This window comes from Poecile atricapillus, chromosome 1 (assembly GCF_030490865.1).
Source record: "Poecile atricapillus isolate bPoeAtr1 chromosome 1, bPoeAtr1.hap1, whole genome shotgun sequence".
NCBI lineage: Eukaryota > Metazoa > Chordata > Aves > Passeriformes > Paridae > Poecile > Poecile atricapillus.
The window spans coordinates 69,360,592-69,386,088 of NC_081249.1; the positions used below are offsets into that span (position 1 = coordinate 69,360,592).

At 34.6% G+C, this 25,497-nt stretch overlaps 1 protein-coding gene across 10 annotated transcripts in view; it reads right to left on the reverse strand.

Annotated features, from left to right (window-relative positions):
- Nucleotides 1-25,497, reverse strand: part of PAN3 (poly(A) specific ribonuclease subunit PAN3) — a 103,268-nt gene that overhangs the window by 45,199 nt on the left and 32,572 nt on the right. For 8 of the 10 annotated variants that reach the window (XR_009276496.1, XR_009276500.1, XM_058828859.1 and 5 more), the window contains 8 exons: nucleotides 23,138-23,299; nucleotides 15,626-15,776; nucleotides 7,353-7,600; nucleotides 6,662-6,766; nucleotides 5,941-5,998; nucleotides 4,677-4,838; nucleotides 4,412-4,528; nucleotides 4,205-4,306 (listed from right to left, as the gene is read on the reverse strand). Coding sequence is in view for 8 of the 10 variants with exons in the window: in XM_058828859.1 (XP_058684842.1) it covers nucleotides 4,205-4,306; nucleotides 4,412-4,528; nucleotides 4,677-4,838; nucleotides 5,941-5,998; nucleotides 6,662-6,766; nucleotides 7,353-7,600; nucleotides 15,626-15,776; nucleotides 23,138-23,299 (1,105 nt within the window). In the remaining 2 variants the exon portion in view is untranslated. The remainder of the gene's footprint in view (nucleotides 1-4,204; nucleotides 4,307-4,411; nucleotides 4,529-4,676; nucleotides 4,839-5,940; nucleotides 5,999-6,661; nucleotides 6,767-7,352; nucleotides 7,601-15,625; nucleotides 15,777-23,137; nucleotides 23,300-25,497) is intronic. The other 2 variants (XM_058828830.1, XM_058828883.1) reach the window with 2 other exon arrangements.

Here is a 25,497-nt window from a genome sequence, read left to right on the forward strand (position 1 = left end):
TCAGAGCGTTTAAAAGCAGACCAAAGGACATATCAAAGGCATGCTTATCTCTGCCAACCACAAAAACTCATCAGGACAAACATTTCTGGCAGCTCTCAATAGTTACTGTTAATTTGCCAGGATTTTCTGACTGTTCAGTTTTAAAGTACATATATTCACTGATTTACCATTCAATTATTGGACTGGAAAGAGCAACATTTCAGTACTTTTGAGTTAACTTAATGCAAAGAGAATTTCAGCAGAGATAAATGCACTAATATGTACTATAATCTGAAGCTAAGAAATATAAGAAAGGTGGAAGAAAACAAAAAAGTTCCAGAAAAACAGATTTAATATTTAGAGTATGAAAAAATGTTTTGAGGAAATATAAGTGAGAATAAAATAAGAAGAAACTTTCAAATAAATGTGCTTTGAGTATCAATTAAATGAAAATTCAGATTCCTGATTTTAAAACGTGCAAATTTAGCTATATATGACAGAACAATGTTAAGATTATCAGACTGTACCATCTGAAGGAAAAGGAGGTATAATTTAATAAAGAACACAAGCAACAAATTATACTGCATTCAGAAGTTAGAGACATTACTTTACAGTATAAAAATAAATGTAAGCTGCTATTTTTCTCCCCCACACCAAATCTCTACCAAGGTAGTTCTGTAACAGGATCTGTAAATAACATGGCAAGGAAGAAAACACCCAAGACTGACCACATTGACACCAGTGACATGCAAGACAGCCATGTAAACCATAATCCTCATCTTTTAACTATCAAGGTCTCACGTTGCCAACTGAAGTGTTCAACATAAATAAGGTTGCATACCTGAAATCAAATTCTCTGAGTTCACTGATCAGGTTCACAGTGTTGTGCCTCCTAAAACCTTTAAAAGCAATTGTACTAATCTGGGCCTCATGCTGCAGAGTACCCAACTTCCATCCATTCCCCTGCTTCTCTTGGGAGTCTCCTCTAGGCAGGCAGACGGCCAAGAAACTCTGTGAGGGGATGGAGAAAGGATCCGTGAAGGCAGGCAATTCTGAGAAATCAAGTTATAGGTATGCAATCTTATTTTTCTCTCTTAAATTGTTCCTTGTACTGAGGACCAGACTAGAAAGCAGCAGTTATTAAAAAAATAAAAAAATTTAAAAAAAGGCCAAAGCAAAGATATGCAGAAAGATTTGGCAAAATTTGGGAATTCAGGTGACTTTTCCCCTAATTTATCTACTAAAAAGATTGAAAGAGCAGGTAGTAAGTGCCTCAGTCAGGAAACTTATCTTCCCTACATATCCCTGTAAGTACTTTTGCAACAGGTCATTCTAATTAAATAATACTCTGGTTTGAACAGACATTGATGTCTTATTTCCAATTTCCCAGATTATTCCTGCCTATAAAAGGAAGTTGAAGTAGGCCAAATAAAGGATCCAGATAGCCCATGAGCCTGTTTCAAAGACACATAGACTAAATTCAGCTTGCCATGAATACTGAAATGTATAAACATAAACAAGTAGAATATTCTATTAGCCTCCAGTGATTTGCAGCCCAGAAGTAAATACAATGTCTTTGAAGTCTCCAAATATTTCTCCTCCATGAGTAAACCTACTTCCCCCTTGAACCTAGGCAAATGTCCACAATAATCTGTGGAAGTTCCATGGCTTAATTATCCCTTCAAAGGTTTTGAATTTGCTACCTGTCTAGTTTCATTGCTAAATCCTTAGTTTTAGTCTGGAAGAAATAAACTTTTTTAATTAATTTCTTCATTAATCCAGATGATTTTTCGGACCATATTCCAGTAATTTTTAACCCCATTTCCATCTTTAAAAGCATGAAAAGCAGTATTCCACTTTGCTGTTCTTCATCCAGCTTTTCCACACCTTTGATAATCCCTGTCACCTCTTCTCAACTTCTTTGCTGCTCTTCTACACCCTTCAAAAAACATGAGGAGGACCACACCTACAGGATAGGAGTCTATCAGGCACACACATCTTGAATACAATGTCTACCATTTCATTGCTCTTTTCTTAATAAGCTACATCAACCTATTTCATATTTACAGCTATTCAGCAAGAGGACAGTATTTTCTTCACTCTACCTAAATGTGGTCCCACACTATTACTGAGTGGCAACAGTCACAACAGAGGCCATCATTTCATGTTTAGAGTTAATTACATTTTTCCTTTTATCACATTTTAGCAGGTATCACCTGCTATATTATTAGTAGGAGTTCCAGTCTTGTAAGATCCTTCTGCAATCAATCACAATTGGCCTTCGTTTTTAACAATCCAAATAATTTGGTATTACCAGCAAACTTTGACAGACCATTTATCTTCAAAGCAAACAAGTGAAAGTGTTACGAAATACAACTCCAAGGACATCTTCTTGTGAGACCCATCAGTGATCCTCACTGTTCACTCTGTTTCCAATATTCTAACCAGGCATTAAATGAGAATTTTCTCTGCCATATGACTACTCAGGTTCTTTGAAAGACTCTGTTGGACTTTATTGCAAACTCCAAGGTCTTAAGGTCTTATCTACTGCATCTTCCTTTAAAGAACTTTGACAGATTAATGAGACATGACTGCCCTTTATAGGACCATAACTTCATTATTTTCCGGTGTGATGAAAGAATGCATTCCCAAGAATTTTATTCTAACTTCTACTATTTTATCTAGAACAGACATCATTCTTCTGTGACTCTCTAGAGAGATAAAAAAATATAAGGTCTCATTTACATGGAAATTGAAAACCATGACTGGGAAATGCTCAGAAGTCTAGTCCTGCACGTAACAGTCATTAACCTGGCAGTAGATCTTCCAGTTTTATCTCACCAAATTAGTTTCATATCAGGCTCGTTGAATCTATAGTTGCACACTCTGATTTGCCACAGGATATGACATGTAAAACTAGGGTTTCCTCCATCTGAGATATTACCACCAAAATCAGTGGCAGAAATCAAGTTCCATCTCCACTTATACTGGTCAGCTCAGTGCAAAGTCAGTGAGAACCACGTAGTATGTAAGGTATCCATAAGTCTTTGAAAGTCTTTCAACCCTTTAAACATATTCACACACTACCAAAACACTACATTCTGATGTAAAAGATAGCCAAGCAAAGTTCTACATCTTAACATTTGAAACAGTTTGAATTCACAGCTAAAAGCTCTAATTTCAAAGGGCACAAGAAAGAAAAAAAACTAAGTTTTTGTTTCTCTTCACATGCTGGCAGACTAAAGACATTTAGGGAAGATCCTCTCTGAAAAAAAAACCGACCATGTCACAGTCCTCTGGTCATCCCTAGTGCTGGATCTGATTTCAGGGCTGGTCTTGCATCAAGTAAGAAGTTGGCCCAAAAAAAGCTCTGCAGTGTATTTTTCTGCCTTTCTGTAATTCCATTCACCAGTGACCACCTCTCATTCTCAGCATGGCAGTGTTGTTTTCTGAACACCTGACTCAGTTTGTAAGACTGCAGGGGTCATGAACTGGTGCTAACAGGAAGAATGATTGACATTCTCCACACTGTTGTGGAGAGGAAGAGGCTTTAGCCACAAGCATATGAGCTCTACTGGGCAATTTGCTGAGCCACAGAGCATCCTCTGACAGATTTTATTTAAGAATGTTGATGTAGTTTTAGTGACTCCATTGAAGCTATGTATAAACATGATTTAAAAAAAAAAAAAAACATGAGACCTAAGATGTGAACTTGGTGTCTGAAAAGAATATGGTACAGTGATTTTTCAACCCATTTCTTGTCTTAACTACTACTTCCCATATCAAACCATCAAAAAATACTGCCTAATGATTCCTCATAATACCTAGTGAGGAAAAAAATAGAAGGGTAGGACACCTAAACAGCAAGCACCAAATTGACATAGCATATCTTTTGAATTTTGGAATCATTAAATGTTAGGTGTTACCTGCTGACACACCTGCAATAAGGACACCAGAACTCCTGGCTGTCAATTCTGTTCCAACTTATTTTTCTTTCAAAGAGCTGTAATTCCCTTACACGCTGACATAAATTTTGTATTTGTTTGATAATTTAAAAAACTTTTACGAACAGGAGGTGAAGAAGAGCTTTCTCATATCAATCAGCTTATGGTATGACTGAACTGATCAGCCAAAAAAGTTGAACAACTATTTGTGACCAGATGTTTACTGCTGAATTATTGGAAACAGTGTACAGAAGTATTATATAATAGTGCAGTTTCCTTACCCCATTTCCGTTTTGTGAAATAGGAATCAGCACTGGGGTCATTGAAGTGTCTGCTCATCATGGTCTCTCCTCCAGCATGGAAATCATATGCAAACACTAGAGCTTAAAAATAGAAATAGATGATATTTGTTCACTCAACCACATTTGCAAAATATCAACACATCAGCTGTGGGGAGGGGCAGTGGGAAAGAAAAAAGAAAAACTTACAATGTTCTCCAAAAGCTTTAGTGGTAAACACTTCACGCAAAGTTACAATATTTGAGTGCTGAATCTTTTTCCACATGTCAACCAATACCATGCACTTCGTGTTAACTAGACGAAAACCTAGGAAAAAGTGAAACCCAAGGTTTAAAGTAGAATGTTTAGAATGAGAATTTTTTACTTTATCTGAAACTGCCGAGAAGCAGCCAGACATTAAAATATGACTGGCATGCTTAGGAATGCTAGTCTGAGACAGCTCAATTTTTCTCACCATGTATCCTCCGAAGGCAATATGGCAGATCGTCTTTACTATTTACAGCTTTATAGCACGATGTAATGTACCCAAAGTTGCTCGTTTTCTGTATCCGATTGGGCGGTGGCAGTGGTTCCAAAGGAAAGAGACTGTGGTAGCTGTCCACTTCGGCAGGAACTGCTAAAATCAGTTTGTACACAGAAACACATTAGGCCTCAGCTGACTTTGAGAAAGTTACTGAGTAGCAGAGAAAATGAAAATGACTTTCATTGATATATAAGTTATCTCCACCATCTTTTATGTGAAGTTAAAATTCACTATTTTTGCTTTAATACCAACACATTGGTAGGTTCACAGAAGTGATCCCACGGAGCTAAAATTATTGTTTTCAGAAAAAGTGTTATACCAAGTAAAATCAAGAGAATAAATGCCCAGTTCCATCTGCCATTTTCTCATTTACCTTAGAAATTCACCCTTATGAATGATATTTCTTTGGTGTTTTTCCTAAAATGATTCAATAATAAGCACTCATTTCCATGCAGGCTTCATCCCATAATAAGAACCCGATTTTCATCAGAAAAAAAAAAGCAAGTATCAGTCTTATGTGTTTTAATATACTGGTTTAGAAAACGGGAAGACAGAAGTGCTAAAGGTTTACAAATCAGATTAAGAGATTACCCTCGCACTTCATCTGGATTAAAACACTAAATTGCATTTTTTTAACTGCACTGTTATCATCTTATGTACAAATTTGAGAAGATACTGCAAGCAAAAACTGTTTCAATCAAGATGAATAATGTAAATTCCCCAAAAGCCAAATTACAGTAAACAGTATATGGTTATTTTGCCTGACAACTAGTACAAAGCCTTCTCTGATATACCAGCCAAGGAACTTCAAAACTGCTTTGCTAGTTTACATACAACCTTTGAAGAATATATGCATCAGTTAAAGAAGTACCTAGTATCTACAAAGTAATATAAAACTGTTCTTCACAAGGCTTTAATGCCTTAGTGATTTTTCCTTTCTCAGCTATCTCAAGTATTCCTAACCATTACGGAGTTTCTAAACAGAAGAAAATTACAATAAAAGACAGAAAGAATAATTCATATTTCTAAAACACTTTGCATTTGGTTAACCATGGCCTGGGCTGGTAACTAAAGCTCCCTGAAAAATTAAAAACAGGAGGCATTTTTTATGAGATGATGTTAATATGGGTGAATGTGCATGGTTGCAGAAAAACATGATCGCTGTTTAGAGTTTTGAGAAACACTACTTACTTACCAGGAATATCAGCCTGATCAATCTGGGCCATTGTTATTAAATGTCTGTTGATGAGTTCCTGAAGGAAAAATTAAGTTTTGAACATTATAATTCAGCTCATTATTTTTGATAATTTAAGAGAACACCATCTTTGAAGTACTAACTAACCATACTAAAATAGAGAATTGGCACAAGTGTCTAGGACAGAGAGGGTCAGAAGACCACTACCTTGAAAATTTGAATGATAAAATACCTAAATTCTTGAAGGAGCTTCAAAAGACATTTGCTACAGCTGTCACTGACAAAGGCACCTATTACAGTAAAGCTGAAATTAATAATATTCATAGCCAGCCTTGAGATGATGAGCCCTGAGAAGCCCTGATGAGCCCTCTTCAACTGACACCTGCACACACTTTCATTTCAGTGTGATACTTTAAAACTGAATAGCATTGCAACTTAAAATAATGTTACAAAAATAAACACGTGCATACCAAAAAACCACATCAGCTATAGTACTGAGCTAAATAGTAAATCACGGCACACAGATTAGTTTGCAGTCATATATGTTGTAACTCACTCCCACCCTCTGTTGTACTCTACCTACTACAAGATTTGATTTTTCAAATTCTCCACAAAGAAAACTGACTGCACAGATTGCAAGTGTCTATTACTCTTCTACCATTAGCAATTTCCTATTTTTTGCCAGATAGGCAATTTTCCTTCAAACTCTCTACCATCTTACCTGTCTGAGCTCATCTGCCATGAAGAAGGAAGGTGCATTTGCTTTTGGCTGCATGTAAGCAACATGAGGTGCAGCTGGATGGTAGATGTGGTAGTTTGGAAAAACCTAAAAACAAGATATTTCAAGCTTTTTAATGTCCTTAAGGATAAGGTAAATGAAGAGTTTTCTACTCTTTCAGTTCAAAGTACAGAACTATGAAATCTTCATGTACAGTACAAGTTAGAAATATACTGTCAGATGTGTTACAATTTTTTTATGTGGTATTCACTTTTAATGATTTCAAGGAAGAAGGAGGTGTATATGTATATATGTATGTACACAGTTACCTAAACAGTTTTGCAACTGCCTGTTCCACATCACTGTAAATGTAAAAGCTATTTAACCTTTCCAAAAAAAAAATCTGACTTCTTGATGTTTTCTCATTATGAGTGTATCCACTGAGACATATAGAATGCTTTCTTGATATTGCTGTGTTAAAACCCCAGAAAGCTCTACACAGCTGTACGTGAAAAAAATAGAAAAATTCCTGTGGTCCTTACATTTTAGTGATTTTTGGAGAACAACTAAAATAACCAAAAGGCCTAAGCTTCATACAGAATAAACAGTTTATAGCGTTAAAAATACTATCTGTAGTATCAACCAATTCAGTATTTACAAACCCCAGACAGTTGTGTATTGAAAGCAAACATACCATTCCTGTGAGAGGTGCTGGAGTTGTATCAGTGTAGAAGTATGTTGTTCCACCCACTGTTTCCTTCTGGATCACCTGGCCAGTAGATGGAGGCTGCGACACAGCATTAGCGACAGACGCAGAGGCACTAGTAGGCACCATATAGTTTGCTGGGTTAGGAGTATGACTTCTTCTTCGAGGAGCAGGAGATGTATGAGGAGTTATTTTGGGAGAATGAAGAGGAGAAGATCCTGCTGACAGTGACATTCCTTAAAGAAACACAAGAAGATATTCTTGATCAAATCTGTCATCAAAAAAATATAGCAATTTCAGAAAAAGCAGCCTTCACTACCAACAATATTCTGAGCAGGTGAGACACACTCAATTCTTCATATAGATATAGAAATCCTTGAGAGATAAAATAGTAAGATGTAATGACTGAAGAGATATATCTTCCCAAAAATCTTTGCTTAGAGTAGAGAGATAGGGCTTGGGAACTTACAATATACACACAAAGAACTGAAATTAAAAACATAAAAGTTGCTGAAAGGGGAAGACAAGTCAAAATAATGCTGTGTCTAAAAGATAATACATTAAACTGCAGAAAGTTAAAATATTAATGACAATATAAATGAGTGTTTACTTAACAGTTACATGAGCAGTCAATAGAGTTTGCTTAGCTGTAACTCACTTCACCTAATTCTGCGTCTGCCTTTTGTTAGAACTGCACAGCTATGAATGTCTCCAGTGACACAGCACACAAATAAGTGCGTTAATAAAACAGAACATGCTACTATTAATAACTTCAGGGGAGTAATTACCTATTTTCCTGTAATTATTATATTCAGAAGTCATCCTCCAAAAGATCTATTTGATATGTAAAAATAGGTAACATCTCATGATATGAACTCTATTAAACATTCCTGTTGAGATTTTCTAATTTATCTGAAATTATTTTATTGGCTGGTGTTCACCTTCAGCATTACAGGGGCAACTCCACTGACACCTGAGAAACTGTTTCTAAACAAAGTGCATCAATGAGAAAAACAAGGGCAACTTTTTTACATTCACACTTTTTAGTTACCAAACAATCTAATTACTTCAAGAGTTATTGCATGCAGAATTCTCAGATTTGCCTATTTATAAAAATTAAGTGTAAAATAGACATTCCAGGGTGCTGCTGAGGTAAATAACCCTTCAAAGAAACTCCTTGCAGAGTTACTTACTAGCAGAAGATGTGACATATTCAGGTGTTCAGATTAACACCGAGGAAAACATCTTTGAAAGTTATTACTCAGTTCAGACTGAGATGTACTTTCTCTTCTGTGCAGTCAGAATTGCATTAGTCATATTAAATCTTTTTCTTGAAAGGATAAAAGATACACAGCTTTCATATTTAACATTCTATTGACAGCTGAGAATTCTTCTCTAATTAAGAATTATTACTCAGACATTTGATTAAATTAATTCCATAAGCTCTAGTAACCAGAGTAATTTAAGCAAATGTCCAACTAATGAAAGCAAGAAGAATTTTTTTTGCATACACACTTTTTAGTTACATAAACTAGTTTATTTAACTTCAGTCACGAGTTACTATATGCAGAGTTCTCAAAATGTATCATCAGTATTGTGTAGGAGTGATTTCACACTCGTATCATGTCCCTAAAGCAATCTCATCCCTCCTACATTTCATTTTTTTCTTTTTTAAAACAAAAGATAGAAGCAAATAAGTTTCAGTATTAACAAGTATTTCCCAAGCAGTAGCTTGGGAAAAATTACTTTGAAGCTATATTATGCTAATGATATTAACAGAATATCTGTAACCTTTCATTTAGGCCCTCTCATGTACTCCTTTGACATTTCAAAAACTATGTTTATTAATTCAGCACAATTCTCTTTTGTTCCTTGAAAGTGAATAGTTCCAACAAAATGAACAAGATTTTTAAAATATAACAGCGGTAAAATCATATGAGTTTCTTCTTAATTGTGTTTTTTAAGTTATTTCTTCTTTTTATAAAAATGTAGACTACAAGAATATTAAAGGAAAAAAGTCTGCATTTTTATAGGCCAGAACTTTTCTTTATATTAATACATGTACATGTGTGTATACACACCTTGTAGATAAGCAATATTGTAGAATTTTGCTGATTAGTGTACTAACTTAAAAAGTGAATTATAGCAGGCACTGCCAAATGGTAACATAGTCTCCTAAAAATCTGCTTAAAAATAAACAGTATGACTGCAAAATGCTACATATTTTGATAGCACAAATTTATGCTACAAAAGAAATTTAAGTTCTCATTAAGGTAAAAGTTACCTAGAGTGACTGAGCAATACTTCAGTATTTCAACAGCTACTGTAAAGATTATTACATTTTTAACAAAAGACTAAAACATGAATGCATTCTTAATCCACTGGGGGAAAAGATCAATTTCAAAGGAAACAATGTATTAGCCTTAAAAGCCAAAGGATGACTAATGTGGCCATAAACGGTAGAGCTGCTTCAGTTTAATGATATCTAAGAGTTCTCTTCATTTATGGAAAGTTACTGACACGTAACTTTTTCACTCTATTCCAATAAAGCTATATTAACTGAAGTCCTCACAAGCACATCATCTCAACCCAGACAGGAGTAACTGGCTTCAAGAATAACTCAATAAAACAGCCAACTGTAGGGATTATGAAATAAAACCTCATCAGCCTTCATATATACTGATGGACAATTAACTCTACTTTAAAATAAGCTCTAATGTAAATGCACTAAAACTATATGTACAAGACAGTAAGCAGTATCTTAAAGAAAAGTGAAGACTTGCAACTTGCTAAAATTATACTGTGACCTTCTACAAGTTTCCCAGAAGAAAAATTATCTCTAGTGCTTTTTACAGATACAATTTCAAACAATTTCCACTTTAAAATTTACTTTTTAGAAGAATTTATTTCTGCCAAAGATAGTTACACACATAAATCCTTAATGTCTTTGCACAGGTATTAATGCAAGATTGAAGGAAAAGGATCACAGCATTACACAAATCCTTTCAGATGGTCTTCCAGTCTAGTTAGGTCTCATTTTGAAAAGACATTGAGAATTCAGTGAAAATCATCTGGCAGGCAGAACATACGGCCTCCCCATTTGCCAATACGCATAGTGAATTCAGGAGGCAAAAGAAGCTTAACTACAGTTTAGTTTTATTCTACTAGAACAATATACTATATGTGCTACAAGAATTCTGCTCCTAGTGCCATGGTATGTATGGACAGGTTGAGACAACAAATACTGAAGGTGATTGCTTCTTCTGAGAGACTTGCATTACATTCTGCACAATCTAAATAACTATTGAAAGCCCAGTGTAAAAAAAAAGGAAAAAACTCTTAATACAGTGAAACTTATGCATATTTAAGTACTTAATGCAGCTAATAAAGGGCACAAACTCAAGTAGGTATCACCAACTTCATTACTCATTCATATTTCAATAACTTAAAACTATACTAAAATTAATACTTAATCATAACAAAATTAATATTTAATCATAGCAAATAGATTTAGAGGAAAATAAAGGAAAGTAGTTATATTAACAAGTGATTATATATTCCTACTGACTCATACTCAAGGAAAAAGATGTTACTAAACATACAACAGTAATAATGGAACCACACCTCACAGAATTAGGCTGGTTTTAACAGCAGGGTATATATCAATGCCTATTCATTTAAGGGCCCAAGAAAAAAATGAGCTTCTAAAAATCTACTTATGATTTACATATATATATACATACACACGTATATCTATATATACACAATAATATATATATTATATATATGTATGTATATATATATGTGTGTATATATCTATATATATATCTATATATATATCAATTACCTTGACAAATAATATTAGGCTTTCCCTATGAGAGGATTCAAGATTCTCCTATATTAAAATTCAAATGCCAACAGGAATACTATGACAGACAGCAAAAAGTCTGTTTCAAATTGTCCCTCCTGAGACTTTTCTACCAGCAAAGACAGCTCTCCATTCCTTGTCTTGGGGAATCTTAATACACTTCATGAAGAAGTCAAATAAAGTCTTAAAAGAGGAACTGCAAGGGGAAAGGGCTTCTTTCACTTTTACATCTAAAAAGGAGTGGCATGGTATACAGCTGTCATGGTGGCACACCAACACGGAAATGGTTGTGGGATTTGAAGACCTTTTCCAACATTCATAGTGATTGTGCAGGCTACCTCCACACACCTAGCAGCTCCTGATGCTATTTTTTTCTGTAAAGAGAGATATCATACTTACATATCCCTCTTTATTCCTACATTTTCATTTCTTGCCTTGTTTTTTATTTTTGAAGTTTCATTATGACTGGAGAAAGGTAAATGGCAGACTGGAAACGGCAGACCCACATTTGAGACAATGCACAAAGACATTTTTTGAGATTAATGTTTCTAATAAAACTTTGTAGTACACAATGTATTTGAATTAAAAGCTAGGTTCTATTTTGAATCTAAGAATTCACACAGATAATCAGGATCAAAGGGCATTAAGCATGATCTCTTAATGACTCAGTATTTACAACTATTTGATTTAATGAGAATTCACTTAGTGAGGCAGGATTTCACTAAACTCACATGTATGCAAATCAGCTGGCCTACAACATTAAAGGTTTAAAAAAACATTTAGGCTTTGCCTACAAATTTACTAATTTACAACCATATCCCTATGCCTCTAATGCCTGTAACACATTTAGAGGTCAAAAATTAGATATTTAACATTTTATCACTTTAATGTTCTGTACTTTAAAGATATCCTAGACTACTAAGTAAATTTTAAAGAATGACATAACAAAGTAAATTATAATTTCAGATTATTTCAAGAACTTAAAATAGCCCTCTTAATTCATTAACTATTTCTTTTTATTGTAAGCTTTCTATCAGGTCATTAGCATTGTAGCTGTGTATTTTCAAGTTAATTAAATCTGATTCATTCTCTAAACAATCTGAGTCATCAATTCTTCCTCTTCAATTTTAATCAGGGAAAAAAGAATATTGAGTCTCTTTGCCTTCTTCTCTTCTTTCATTATTCTGGAATGGCTGCAGAACTTCCTCTGCCCCATATTTGATCAAGGAGGCTGGACCAAGCTCTTGGGGCCTTCAGCCACACAAACCACCTCAGCTGAAAGTGCCCCATCTCCAGCTGAGGCTATGGGCTCTGAGAGCTACACTCCTGTAGCTCATCACAAATGGAGATGTGTCAGCTGGACACAAGCACAACACCTTTGCACTCTTGGCTCCTAAAGCCTGCAGGTTCAGACTGGCAGTAGAAATGGGATCTCCTACATTCTGCATAAGCTCAGAACCTGACTTGGACTAAATACAGCAGGAACAGCAATTTGCTGTCACTTCCATCACCGATAAAGGAATAATTCTTTAGGTATAACCTAGATATTTTTTGCTACTGGGGGCTATACATCTGCTCTCTCTCAAGTTCAACAGAGCAATGTCTTATCACTTCAGTGACATTCATGAATTTCTTTCATACACTGTGTTACATATTTTAATGACATTAATACTCTAACTACACAGGACTGGGTAAGATACGCTTGTTAGCCAAAGTGCTATTTGAAGATCATCAACTTCTTACTAAATTTCCCACACAAATGGCAAACTGTGTGTGTTTGCTAGCAAGGAAAGGGAGGAGCAATAAGGTAGTACTCAGGTGAGCTTGAGGAAAAAGTTTGAAAATGGTAAATGAGATCTGTTTACAACTCTTCAGTGAAACAATTTCTCCCACCACTTGTGTAAGTTGCATTTTTATATCACTCTATTTCCCTATTCTATTAAAAGTCACCAAAATTAACATGACTCTGTGTTGAGAGTATCTTAGAAAGTACTTACCTAAGTAAATGTGAATGTAGGAGTAACTTTCCTCAATGCTACATCCTAATTAACAAGTCAGACATGGATCCAACAAGTTATCCACTCAAGTATCTTAGGTTTCCCCTGTCATTTTTCAGTACTTCTGCAGTACTGTTAACAAGACGGGCAGAATATATATTTTCCAAGGACAAGAAACAGTAGGTGTCAAAAGTGGTTTTGATCTACACCTACCTTTAGGGAAATCTCAGAAATTGGATATGTGAAATAATTTATATTTTTCCATCACCAAGAAGGAAATCAAAGGACTGTTTTCATAATTTACCTACTTTGTTATAGGTGAAAAAAACTATGAAAGTCAAATACTCCTACTACATTTCCTTATTTCTCATGCAATTTTGATTTCCTCCAGAACCCTGTAAATTACAATAAGCAATCTTAATCTCACATAAATACTTAAATCCGCAAAGTTATTCTGGTGCAGAGTATGCACCCTTTAACTAGCAGGAGACTTCTCTTTATTCAGAGGAAAACTCTTATAAACTCTTTATATGGATTTCATTTGAATTGTTTTCACTTATTGAAAGCTAACAAATCTCAACCATTTTTTTATGACAACTTCAAAATGTATTTCAATGTGTTTTTATTCTGTTATCCAGTATGATCTAAGTGGTGATGTTTCCCCACACAAGAATACTGCTTTCTTACTTAAGACCCTAATTTTTTAGAAAGAGCACCTTCTAGCTGACCTTGAGGTAACAGGAATTTCTGTGGATGGATCCTCTTGACAGCTTTAATGTTGACATTTATATAAATAAGAATTAGATTAAATTAGATTAAGAGAATTTTGCACTCAGAGAAGAAAAGCTGCTATAAAAATTCAGAGAATCCCACCAAGATCCCTATTTTGAACTACATTTTCATTTTAGTTATACAGGAAGAGCAGGGAAACAAGCCAACTCTGCCTGAAGTTAGCTCTTAGGAATACTCCCCCATCCCTCTTGTCCATAAACAAACAATAGTATCTGAGACTAGAAAGTATGCAGCATTGGTATCTATATTTATTTCTAGGAGCTGAAATTGTTGTGCAAACCTCTTTCATCAGTGTTACTTATCCTTTCAAGTATTACTTACAGATAGTAAAGAAATTGGACTGTGAAGGATCCCTCTGAGACCCCACTGGACACTTTCCAAAAGTAGATCATTTTACTGTATTCTATTTTATCCTTTATACACTTTTCAATCCAGGTGACAAGGCTGAGAGGCATATAAACACAACAGTTTTCCAATAAGACGGTACAGCACAATATAGGATCAAGCAGACACAGTACCACAACATGTTCATTTGGTCAGCAGAAGTATCAATCACTTTCCTAGCCTGCTCTGGTATGTTTTTACATGCAAACTAAATGCTGGCTTCTTTCACATTGACACTGGCATCAAGAAAGACTAAAGTTCATTTTAATAAATGGTAATTGCCAATAGATGTTAGAAAAAAATAATTTATAACATTTGTTGGTCTGACTTTTGGCAATTACATAATGCTTCTTGGTAGCCACAAGGGACTGCTAGAGGTTTAAGTACATACAGAAACTCATTAAAGAATCAGCAGTATGAATATCCAGATTTTCTGATGGCTATGTATTAAAAATATTTTAATTCTAATTTAAATGAAATTATTGTAATTAAGTTAACATCCTAAAAACAGAAGACTAAAAGATGCATGAAGGGCTTGTACTCTTTAGATGTGTAAAAAAATCTGTCACTCAATTACATGACTGCATGGAATACACTTCAGTAAGAGTTTTAAACCTCGGAAATAACTATAAATTTGCCTTAAGATTACATGTGACAGAAGCAATAAAAATTAACACTATTTTGCAAGGCACAGTATTATGGAATTAGTTTGTCTTCTACTTTGTGTTTTTAATCCAGGTTTTTAAGTCCTCATATGCACTCATTAATACTGCAAAAAATTACTTCTAGATCACACAATCTAGAAACAAATAAAAAGAGCACACTGGTATGTAGTAAACCAAGATCATATGCATTGTAGACTAAAATGCATTTCTAGACTATGGGTAGTTTAAATCATCTTCAGGTACTGCTCTGGCAAGAACCACTTAAGACACAGTATATGATACACTCAGCAATCCTCTCCCCCGAAAAGAGCAGGGGAAATTGAAATTGTTAATTTCAATGCTGCTGTGGCTGAGCGGATTTCACAGCCTGCAGTGTTATTTCCATACTACTGTAATATAAATCCAAAGTTCCTCTGCTTTTTAATGATTGCCTTAAAATTAAGAGCTAAAGTAGGAGGTAGCTACATTTATACCCAATAAATCTGGTAACTATATATATAGGGTTACATTTGACAAAACAAACCACTGTACTAGAAATCATTACTCTCAACTTACCTGGTGCTAACCCAGCAGTAGCAGGACTTCCCATGGAGGGGTGAGAAAACAAGGCTTGAGAGAAGGCAGACATACTTGACTGGGATACATTACTCAGCCTGGAGGTTGATCCTCCTTTAGGAATAAACTCACTTGCAGAAGGATTTGGTGTCTGTATAAAAAAAATAATAAAGTAAATGTTTATTTTAAATGAGATGGGATGAAGAGTGCCTATTTGGTAGAAAATACTTTCTAGAAAGGCGTACTAGTACAGGGGGTATTTTTAAGATACATACAGCTTGCTGACAAATACTGGAAGCTGGTCTGCATGAACAAATTTAGATGTGTTTTTGGCTTATGTCTGAAGTACTATAAACAGACTTTCCATATGAGCAGCTGGTCTACAAATTCATACATTTTGCAAAAGGTTTTCCATAAGCATTACATTACAAATTGGAGAACAGACTTGACACTGAGAAAGCTTTGCCACAGCTGGACAGACTGTTTCCCAGTGACTTGAGCAATTTCATCTCAAACTAACTAGCAATTTCAAATTAAAGGAGTAAAAATGATTCCTACAAGAAAAGTCACCCCTGCCTCTATTTCAAAGACATCTGTATGTTCAGATTTTTTGTGAAGCTAACTTCTGCTTTAATTACCTGTTTAATTTATCTAGCACCCTTAATAATAAAGTCTAACTTGGTGCCACAATAAAAAAATAGAAGCAGAATGATGGTCAAACATGAGTATTTGTTAGTGCATAAAACAAACACACCAGCAATTTTTAATTTCTATTAAAATCAGTCCAGACAGTTTTGTAGTTTAGGATTGTGGCATGTTTGTTTTGAAGTGAAGTTTTTGATTGATTTGGAGTAGGGAGGGTTAGAAAAGGAAATCCCAATTAGAACTCAAAAGACAAAAAGCTTACCATTGGACAGCCAATTACAAAAGACAGGAGTGTAACAAAAACTACATTAAGCCAAGAAATAAAATCAATTACTACATGAAGACTCTGAAAAGCTAGAAGATTATTAAATTACAGGACTTCGTTTATTAAGTAATTTGCAAAGTACCTCTCAAAAGTGTCTAAACTAGTTGGGTAAAATAAGAGAGCAACAGTTCCCAATAGACAAGGGATACTGTTAAAATAATCCATAATTGTTTTTTACAGAAAATTATACTGGACTACTTTGGTTTCAGGCAGTTTTAAAATAACCAAATATATCAACTGTTAGCTAAGTTACCAATACTGATTTTACCAATATAAAGTGACATCAGAGAAAGTAAGCTAGTGCCAAATTAGAAGTGAAATATGAAAAATCAGTGTAGACAGTGAAAAAAGTATTTGAAAAGAGTTTTTGTTAATTGGGTTTTAATACCTCTATTTGAATATTTCCGTGAAATATTATAGTGTTAATGTATTTCAGTGCACTGAAAAAGAAGATTCTCAAAGTTGTAAAATTAAGGAAGATGTTCAAGTTTAAAAGCAAATAGCAAAAATGTTCTACCTTTAATCACACAGTAAATTTTAATCACCATCCACTTTATGATATCAACTTTACCACCTTATTTGTCACCTTACATGTGCATGTTTCTGAATATTCAAGGAACAGCTGTAAGTAAATACATAGATTGTGAAGTAAAACATATTTAAATGGGTAAAGAGTTCAAATGAATTTTAAAACTCTTTAATCATAGTTTAGGAAAACAAGATATATGCTAATACAGCAAAACAAATGAGAAGTTGAGTTATACAGACTGAAAAAACATAACTGACACATGTATAATCAAAAGGTAATATTATGGACTTATCTGAATTTAAATACAGGAATACCTAAGAGAATGGTGTTCCTCTAGATAAAAACTGGCATGCAACCATTCAGCAAAATCTGCACTGAAACTGGAGAAAATTACAGGAGTGATGAAGAGTGAAGTAGAACTTTTCCAAACAGTGATAGAGCTAAATAGTTATCAAATAAAACAACTGGGAGAGCAAGGGACACTGTTTGTATCATCTTGCTAAAAGAACATAATACCAGAGAACTACATGATCCACACTTACACACTGCTAAAAGTAGCAATGACACATCCACAGCTCTATCCCATCTAAATACTGTGTCAACCAGGCAACAAGGGCAGGACATAACATTAGGTTTGAAGCATGCAAGCAGAGAAAAAGACACCTTCTGGAAGGTAACTAGAGCAACTGAGAGAGTTCCCAAAAACCCATCCATGGCATTCTGGCTAAACTCTTATCATTTTCACCTACTGATTCAAACAACTCCTAATTTTCATAGACATGTTTTCATGTCTAAAAGTTACTTACTAAATGTTAACTATAGCCTTCAAAATTTTTAAATGCAGCTTCACTTTAACAAAGAGCTCCACTTTAACTGGTAGGTATTTTAATTTATGCAAATGAAAGAGTCAAACCCAGCAATCTGCTAGGGGTGACCTGGTTTATGCTGTAGAATTACAAATAGCAATAGGTCAAGTTTAATGGAAATTCAGTTTCATTCCATTTTTTGATATCACAATTCAGGATAAGCATCAAAACTTTGTATGATTAAGTTGTTTTTCCATAACTTTGATGAAAATGTTGTCTATGAGTAAATAGATTTGATTTATGAAGATCAACCCTGTACTATGAAAGCCTGTTTTACTTCTCTGTGATGCTACATGAAGGTGCAATCCAAGACTTTCCCCACTGGCAAAAAAACAGTGATTTAACTTTTGGTTGCAATTTTAAAAGACCCTTCTATCTTCAAGTTGTTTTCTAAATACAGTAAAATACTCAAGATCCACAGTCACTAGCCAGAATAAACTAATCTAAGTAATACAACAAATTCTAGTGGAATGGTGGTCAAAACTAACAAATGCTTGGACAATTTGAAGCCTAAGCCTCAATCCACATTTAAATTCATTACATCTACGTGAAGCTGCAGTTCTTAAAAATTTTCATGCTTTTGAAAACATTTTATCTGAAGTAAAATATTAGTGTTTCTGAATACAGTTTTCTTCCATGAAAATAATTAAAACAATGAGGCCAGATTAAGTGACTAAACTAAGTGAGGAAATGCAATACTACTATCAGCTCTTTAATATTTAATATTTTAATTACTTTTGAATCTTTGTAGATAATTATTTGGCAGCAATGACCATGCAACTATGCCAAGATTAGCAAGGCATATTCTTAATAGCTAATGATTCAAAATATTATATTCTTGGCCTGAAAAAATATCCTACTTTCACTCTGTCAGCTCATAATACAACACATAAATTCCAGTTTTAGCTTTACATTTGGATCAATGGTAAGCCTGAAAATCTGTTTAAATGGTAACCACACTTTAGAACCTGACAGGATATTCTCATAGTTTTTCCATTAGAGTCCTACCAAACATCCCAAAATGACATTAAAAAAAATTAACTTTGATAAGAATGAAAATAATCTCGATCATCTTAGTGAAAACATTTTCTTCACTCTGTATTATGTTTAAATTTTGCACAAGTACTGCTCTAAACAAATTTCATTTAATTAGTAATTAATTATTCATCTCAGAATAAAATAACTTATTCATGCTAGATGAGACTTAAAATTTTAAGTCAGGATAAACCAGGATTGGTAAAGTATGTAGAGAATATGAGTATTGAAAACTGTCCTTAATTTTCAAGAGTAACCAGAAGAATGAACATGCAAGAATCATGCAATGATTATGCAATAGTGTGATGTTAAAAAGTAGCAAATGTACTTCTAAACCCAAAACAATAAAAAAAGCCTACCAGCATTGTCTGCACCGTGTTAACTAAGTCTATTTTCAGTTTCAAATGTAAATGTCCCATAAAAAGGCACATTCAAAATTTCAAAATGCTAATCAACGTGTTTTCAACAAACAGAATCAAAGAGAAGGAAGTTCAGCTGTGTCAGCTACGTTATGTATTTCTAGCAAACCACCTAAGATGATATCTAACTGATACCTTTGCTAAAATTGCCATCATTCCCTTTTCCTCTCAACCTTGCCAACTGAAATCTCATCTCCCTTCTTCCAGTATATTAATAAAGATACTGTGAACTAAAGCAGTAAAGCAACTTCCCTAATTATCACCCAAATACCTTTATCATGCATTCTCAGAATGATTCCATGAAGAAATTTCATCTAAATACCCTGTCTTCAGATTCTTTATGTCCATGCCTCTTTTCAGTCAGCTTTGCAAAGAAACTTCCAAAGACAGACCACAAAACTGAGTCCATCCAGCTCCACTTATAAAAACAATTCCTAAACTTCCATACATCAGAGTGAAAAAAACATTATTAAACACATGTAAATACAGTCCAAATGAAGTCTGATTTTAGCCATGATGCAACTACTAAGTATGGAATCAAAAAAGTACAAAGGGAGGCCAGGACTATTAAACAGTTAATTTGTATCACCAGTCAGCTCAGAATATGTCTGGTGGCTTTTATGCTTTCACAGGTATTAAAAGGAAATAAAATTAAGTATGGAGGGGAAGAAACAAAATATTCTGTGAGTACCACAAAAAAAAAAAAAAAAAACCTAAAAAAACACCCCAAAACAATTCAAGGCTCCTTAAAAGAAAGTACAGATGAAATCAGAGAGCAAGCCAAGGATCTAAGCTGAAGACCCATCACCGGAAGGACTACACAGCAGCATGTGGCATTACTGTATGTTAAGGAGTTGCACATAACAGATTTCTGTAATCCAGAAATAAAATAAAAATTCCTGTTTCATCAGCTATAAACTTCAATACATATGATTTGTCTTTATGCTCCTCAGTCAGATAAACTTCTAAGGCCTCACTGCTATACTAATTAATAAATGAACCCTCGAAGTGCCTTTAAGTACAGAAGTGAGCTGGAACACAGGGACATACAAGTTATGAAAGTCATTTTTGGAAAGTCATGTGAGGATCCCACAGGAATACTGGAAACCACTCTTCTCTCTCTGTCTCATTTCTCATTCAGCATCTCACAACACAGCTCTACAGCAGCAGTGACACCACATCAGCTTCAGAGGCTGTAATACCACTTCATTAGCTTGGTTCTGGTACATTCAACCAAAGCCCAAAGCTAGCTACCTAACTCAAAAAGTAGGCCAATCTCATTTGATTTCAGAAGGATGTGCTAATGTACTTCCCATGCTAGAAACTGGATACAAGCCTCTTTGTTCTCTTTTTATGTTCTCCTTCACTTCCAAATTCATGCTGATCCGTTCTGACATCCCAAATTACATAATTGTGTAATGATTACAGAAAACCACCACTAAGCCACACCCATGCTTTAAAGCAGGGCAGTCATTTACCAGTCTATTTTTGGCACAGTTTTCACAATATCTCTTAGGAACACAGAAACATGCAGAAGTCTTTCTTGAGCTTAACATGTTATTTTGTTGTTGTTGGGTTTTGGGGTTTCTTTGTTGATTTTTTTTTAATGGGCAGAAGTTCTATATGAGGAGATTTACTTTACAGAGCATTGTTGCAATTCCTCCAGGGATTCCTTGCAAGCCATGACATCAGGAAAGGATGCATTTTGTGATGTCAGAGCAACCCAGAAGACATGGAAGGCTGCCAAGAACTTCAAAGCAAATCTCTTTCTATCCCACTATTGAATTTGTGTAATATGCTAGATTATTATAATTACTGTGACAAGTCATCACATCACTCCAACAATAGGATCTAATAAATCTCAATTTGCCAACATTATTAGTTATGTTACTCTACTGTTCTTGCAAAAGAATAAAGAGTCAATTTTGTTAAAGCTGGATAAAATTTGTTGGCTAAAGATTGATTGGTTTATAAACTAGAGCACAGGCTCAGACAGAACTATTAGTGAAGTCTTGTTACAACCAACAAGTAGATCTCACTAAAAAGTAAACTTTAGAATTAGAGTATTTTCACGTTTCTTTAACAAAAGTCCTTCAAAGTACTGTAAAAACATCTAAATTTTAGAGGTCTATGCTCCTAATGCAACATACTTGAAAAAAATTAATTTTGATGATTATTTTTTGCTCAAGAAACAAAGAATCAGTTATTGATGGTGAATAAGACCTAATCTGTATAACTAAAAAGTATCTATTCCTACTTTTTAAAGGATGATTACCATCTGCTATTATAACATATATCATGTGGTAGTATAGGAGCTCAGAACATTTCCTAATATAAGGTAGGATATGTCACTATAAAACAAACTTTGATTTATTTTATTTTGCTTTTTTAATGCACTACTCAGAGCACAATTCACCCTGCAGACTTCACTTTTAATCATGTAAGTGTAACACCATATTTAAACAAAACATATCTGGATTATAAAGTCATAGCCATGCAGGATTAACCGTTAAATTATATTACAATGCACGTTTTGACACCTTTCCTTCTTCAGTATTGCCAGACTCCACAGTTTCTCTTCAATCCCTCTTGTTTCTCCTCCAAATCTATTTATTATGGCTGGCAGATTTTTCTGTCTGTATTTCCACCATATGTGCATACACATGCTTTGTTAAAGCCCACATCTCCATGGGAAGCTATGCAACTGTATCACATAATATAAAAGCCACACATACTTTAAGTCAATTATGTACATGGGATTCTGGTGCAATAAAGGAGCCTGGAATTGCACTCTTCAAATGCTACATGCTCTGCAGCCAGTCCCAAAGACTGCCAACCTCAGAAAGCATGGGGACCTTGAGCTTCCTTCCCTTTGCCACACTTTGAACACTACTTAGAGGTAGTGTTAAGAACTGAGAAGACAACTGCTCCTGGCAAGAAGCTTCAAGTTTCAGGCTACTACCTCTCCAGCCTCCAAAAGCATTAAGTTCTTTTACTTCTAATCTAAATGGATTAGATTTACAACAAAGCTTATTGCATCACTGTACAGCAAGAAAACAAGAGAGGACAGGAGTGCTAACAGGACTTTTTTTGCCCATTAATGTCCTGAAAACTGAAGACCTATTTTCTGATTCTCTCTTCTCAGAACAACTGTGTTTCATTATGGCTTACATTCACTATTATGCATGCAGTAAATTCAGTTTGTCAATCTTCTCCTCCTTGAAAACACTACTGCTTCACAGGCTCTCAACAACTGTCCTTCAAGCTTACCTGGTCCTTCTACCAATGTTTCCTTTAAGCTTCTTCATCAGTGGCTATGCTGCCTCCCCAGCAGCAAAAGGGCCAAGACAGACTGAAGGTCCAAATGTCCCTAAACAGCATGGCATCATGCTGCCTACATCACGCTGCCCATGACATGACATGACATGGTTGTTTGCTTTTAGAATACATTTCATGATTGCTTTTGCTCCTTCTTCTCAGATTATACCAAAATCAAAAAAACTATATAGTTCAGCAATTGGTGAAGATAATTAAATATCCCCAAATCACTCTCTTAGAGGACCACTGTGCCTATTACGTGAAATAAATATTTGATTTGATCTTAACTCATACTTGGAGTAACTCTAACATTTTCCAGAACTGAAAATAAAACATCCAAATACTGAAAAAATGACTAGTAAAAAATAATTTTACCTGTAAATTGTTTTCTGTGACTCTGTTCCACCAAACCATATTGATGGGTACTCCTGTTTTACACCTGTCAGCCAGACAGCCGATAGGGTTCTTTGATTTTCTTGCTTTTGATCCCACCGGAACTATCCTCTCATCCAGCATCCCCAGTCGATACTTCCTGGGCTATGAAAAAAAAGGAGAGAAACCAGGCCACTCCTAACAACCCTCATCTAAAGCTACACTAAAATAGGTATTATACTGTGATATGATTCTGGATTGGTGGAATAGGAAACAATTTGCAAGTAAAATTTAACTGAGACTGTTTCCCTTCAATCCTGACAATTTGGTTATAATAAACAATGCTTTAAAAAATTAAAAATAAAACAAACCTTAGGGACTACTAATTATTTGTAAGCAATGCCATTCATCACGAGTCAGCCACTGAAATATGCACATAAATTTGAAAATTCTGTCCAAATGAGAAACTGTTATAAAAAAAAAATCCATATTTTCAAAATAAATACCTTCAATCACATCATAATAACACCTCCCTTGAAATTTCTACCAAACAAATTTTAAAGTCAAATTTTCCATGACTCATCTCCTGAAAATTTGCTTTTAAAAATCAGGTAGAACTGAGTAGCCAATTGCAGCAGAACTCTGAGAAAAACATTTCTGCTCAGGTTATAATTTTAAAAAAATAATTTCAGCTACTGTCTTAAGTGAAAATAGACAAGAATTACTATGACAAATGCATTGGGAACTGTCATAAAATTGAGAAAATAAAACACATTTTAGGAAGTTAACATGCAGGAATCACTTGCACCTCATTAACAGTGACATTTCTATTACATTGTCAATGATGTCCACAAATGGAAGTATTTATAAATAATGATATGAACATTAAATTCAAAAGACACACTGTAAAAAAGAAAATCTGTTAAATACTTTCAAACAGATAAAGTACGGAAGTTTTCCAGATTTCTCTGTGTTTTCAAACCTATCTAGGAATATCTACCTAGATATTAAATATCATCAAAAAAGAAACATTTTAGCACCTATGCATATTTAGACCAGGGCCTTTTTTGACAATTATATCAACAACTGGATCAAATTTCAGGGGTTGGCTGGTCTTTTGCTGTGGGGTTTTGTTTGGGTATTTTTATGTGACAGTGAAACTAACATCTGGATATAGATCACTCTAAGTAATCAAAGCTTAACTTACCATTATTCAGAGATCTACTTTACCCAGCACCTTAGAAATCTTAGCAACATGTACCTTCATACACATTTTAGAAATAATTCCTCATGAAACAAGGCAAGATTCTAACTGGAGAAGATTTCCCACTCACACAGAAACAATTAATAAAACACAGGACAAAACTACCATAACATGGCTGCAAAAACAAAACCTAAATCAATTCTCTCCTCTACTTTCCTGGAACCTTTTAGGCTAAAAACTTTGGAAAGAATTAAAAAGTGGAGTTAACACTACCTAATTTTCAAAAAAAAACCCAAACAAACCAACCCCTCCAAAAAACCCACAAAACCCACAAAACCCACAAAACCCACAAACAAAACAACAAAAAAACCCCAAAGGATACCAACATGGACTATGAACTACCAAAGCCAATAAACTCCATGGAGGAGTTAACCAAACATAGTAACAACAAACAAGACTGAATATTAGCATACCAATTAGAAATCTGTGATGGGTAGTATAAAGACCTCCTGCAGTTCAAAGACACACCTGATCATGGTAAATCTAAATATTGGTTGCTTATTTGGAGAAAATCTCAATTATTAGGCAACTTATTTCAGTAAATTAGAAAGACTACTAAAATCCTAACCTGCAAAGCCCTTACAGCTGAGAAGCTGGACATTTAAGCAAGATTTGACTTTAGGGCAGGGTTTGAATATAGTATGTATTTTTCTTAGGCCAACTATTGGAAATAACATAGGGAAGAGTAACAGTTTCCCTGGAACCTTCCCCCATCTCTCTCTCTCCCCTCATGCTCTACACCAAGTGCAGGGGCACAGACTGCCTGAGACTGCTGGACTACAAACCAGTGCCCAAACATACTTCTATTCACAAAGGAATTCCATAATAACTGTTGTCTACAAACATTTTCAAAAGAAGAACCAAAACAAAAGAGGAAATGAGCCAATCTGGAAAAAGGCAGTTTTGGTCACAACAGGATGACCAGATTCCAGACAACAGGATGAAACTGTATTCTAGGCTTTATGAAAGACAATATAGAGACAATATGAATTCATGTTCCAGTAGTTCTTTACTTACTTGCATTAAAAAATGAAATTAAGCACTGGATGAGTCTAAAATAAAACTTTTTCCTTTCATTACTTATAAAACATTAGGGGAT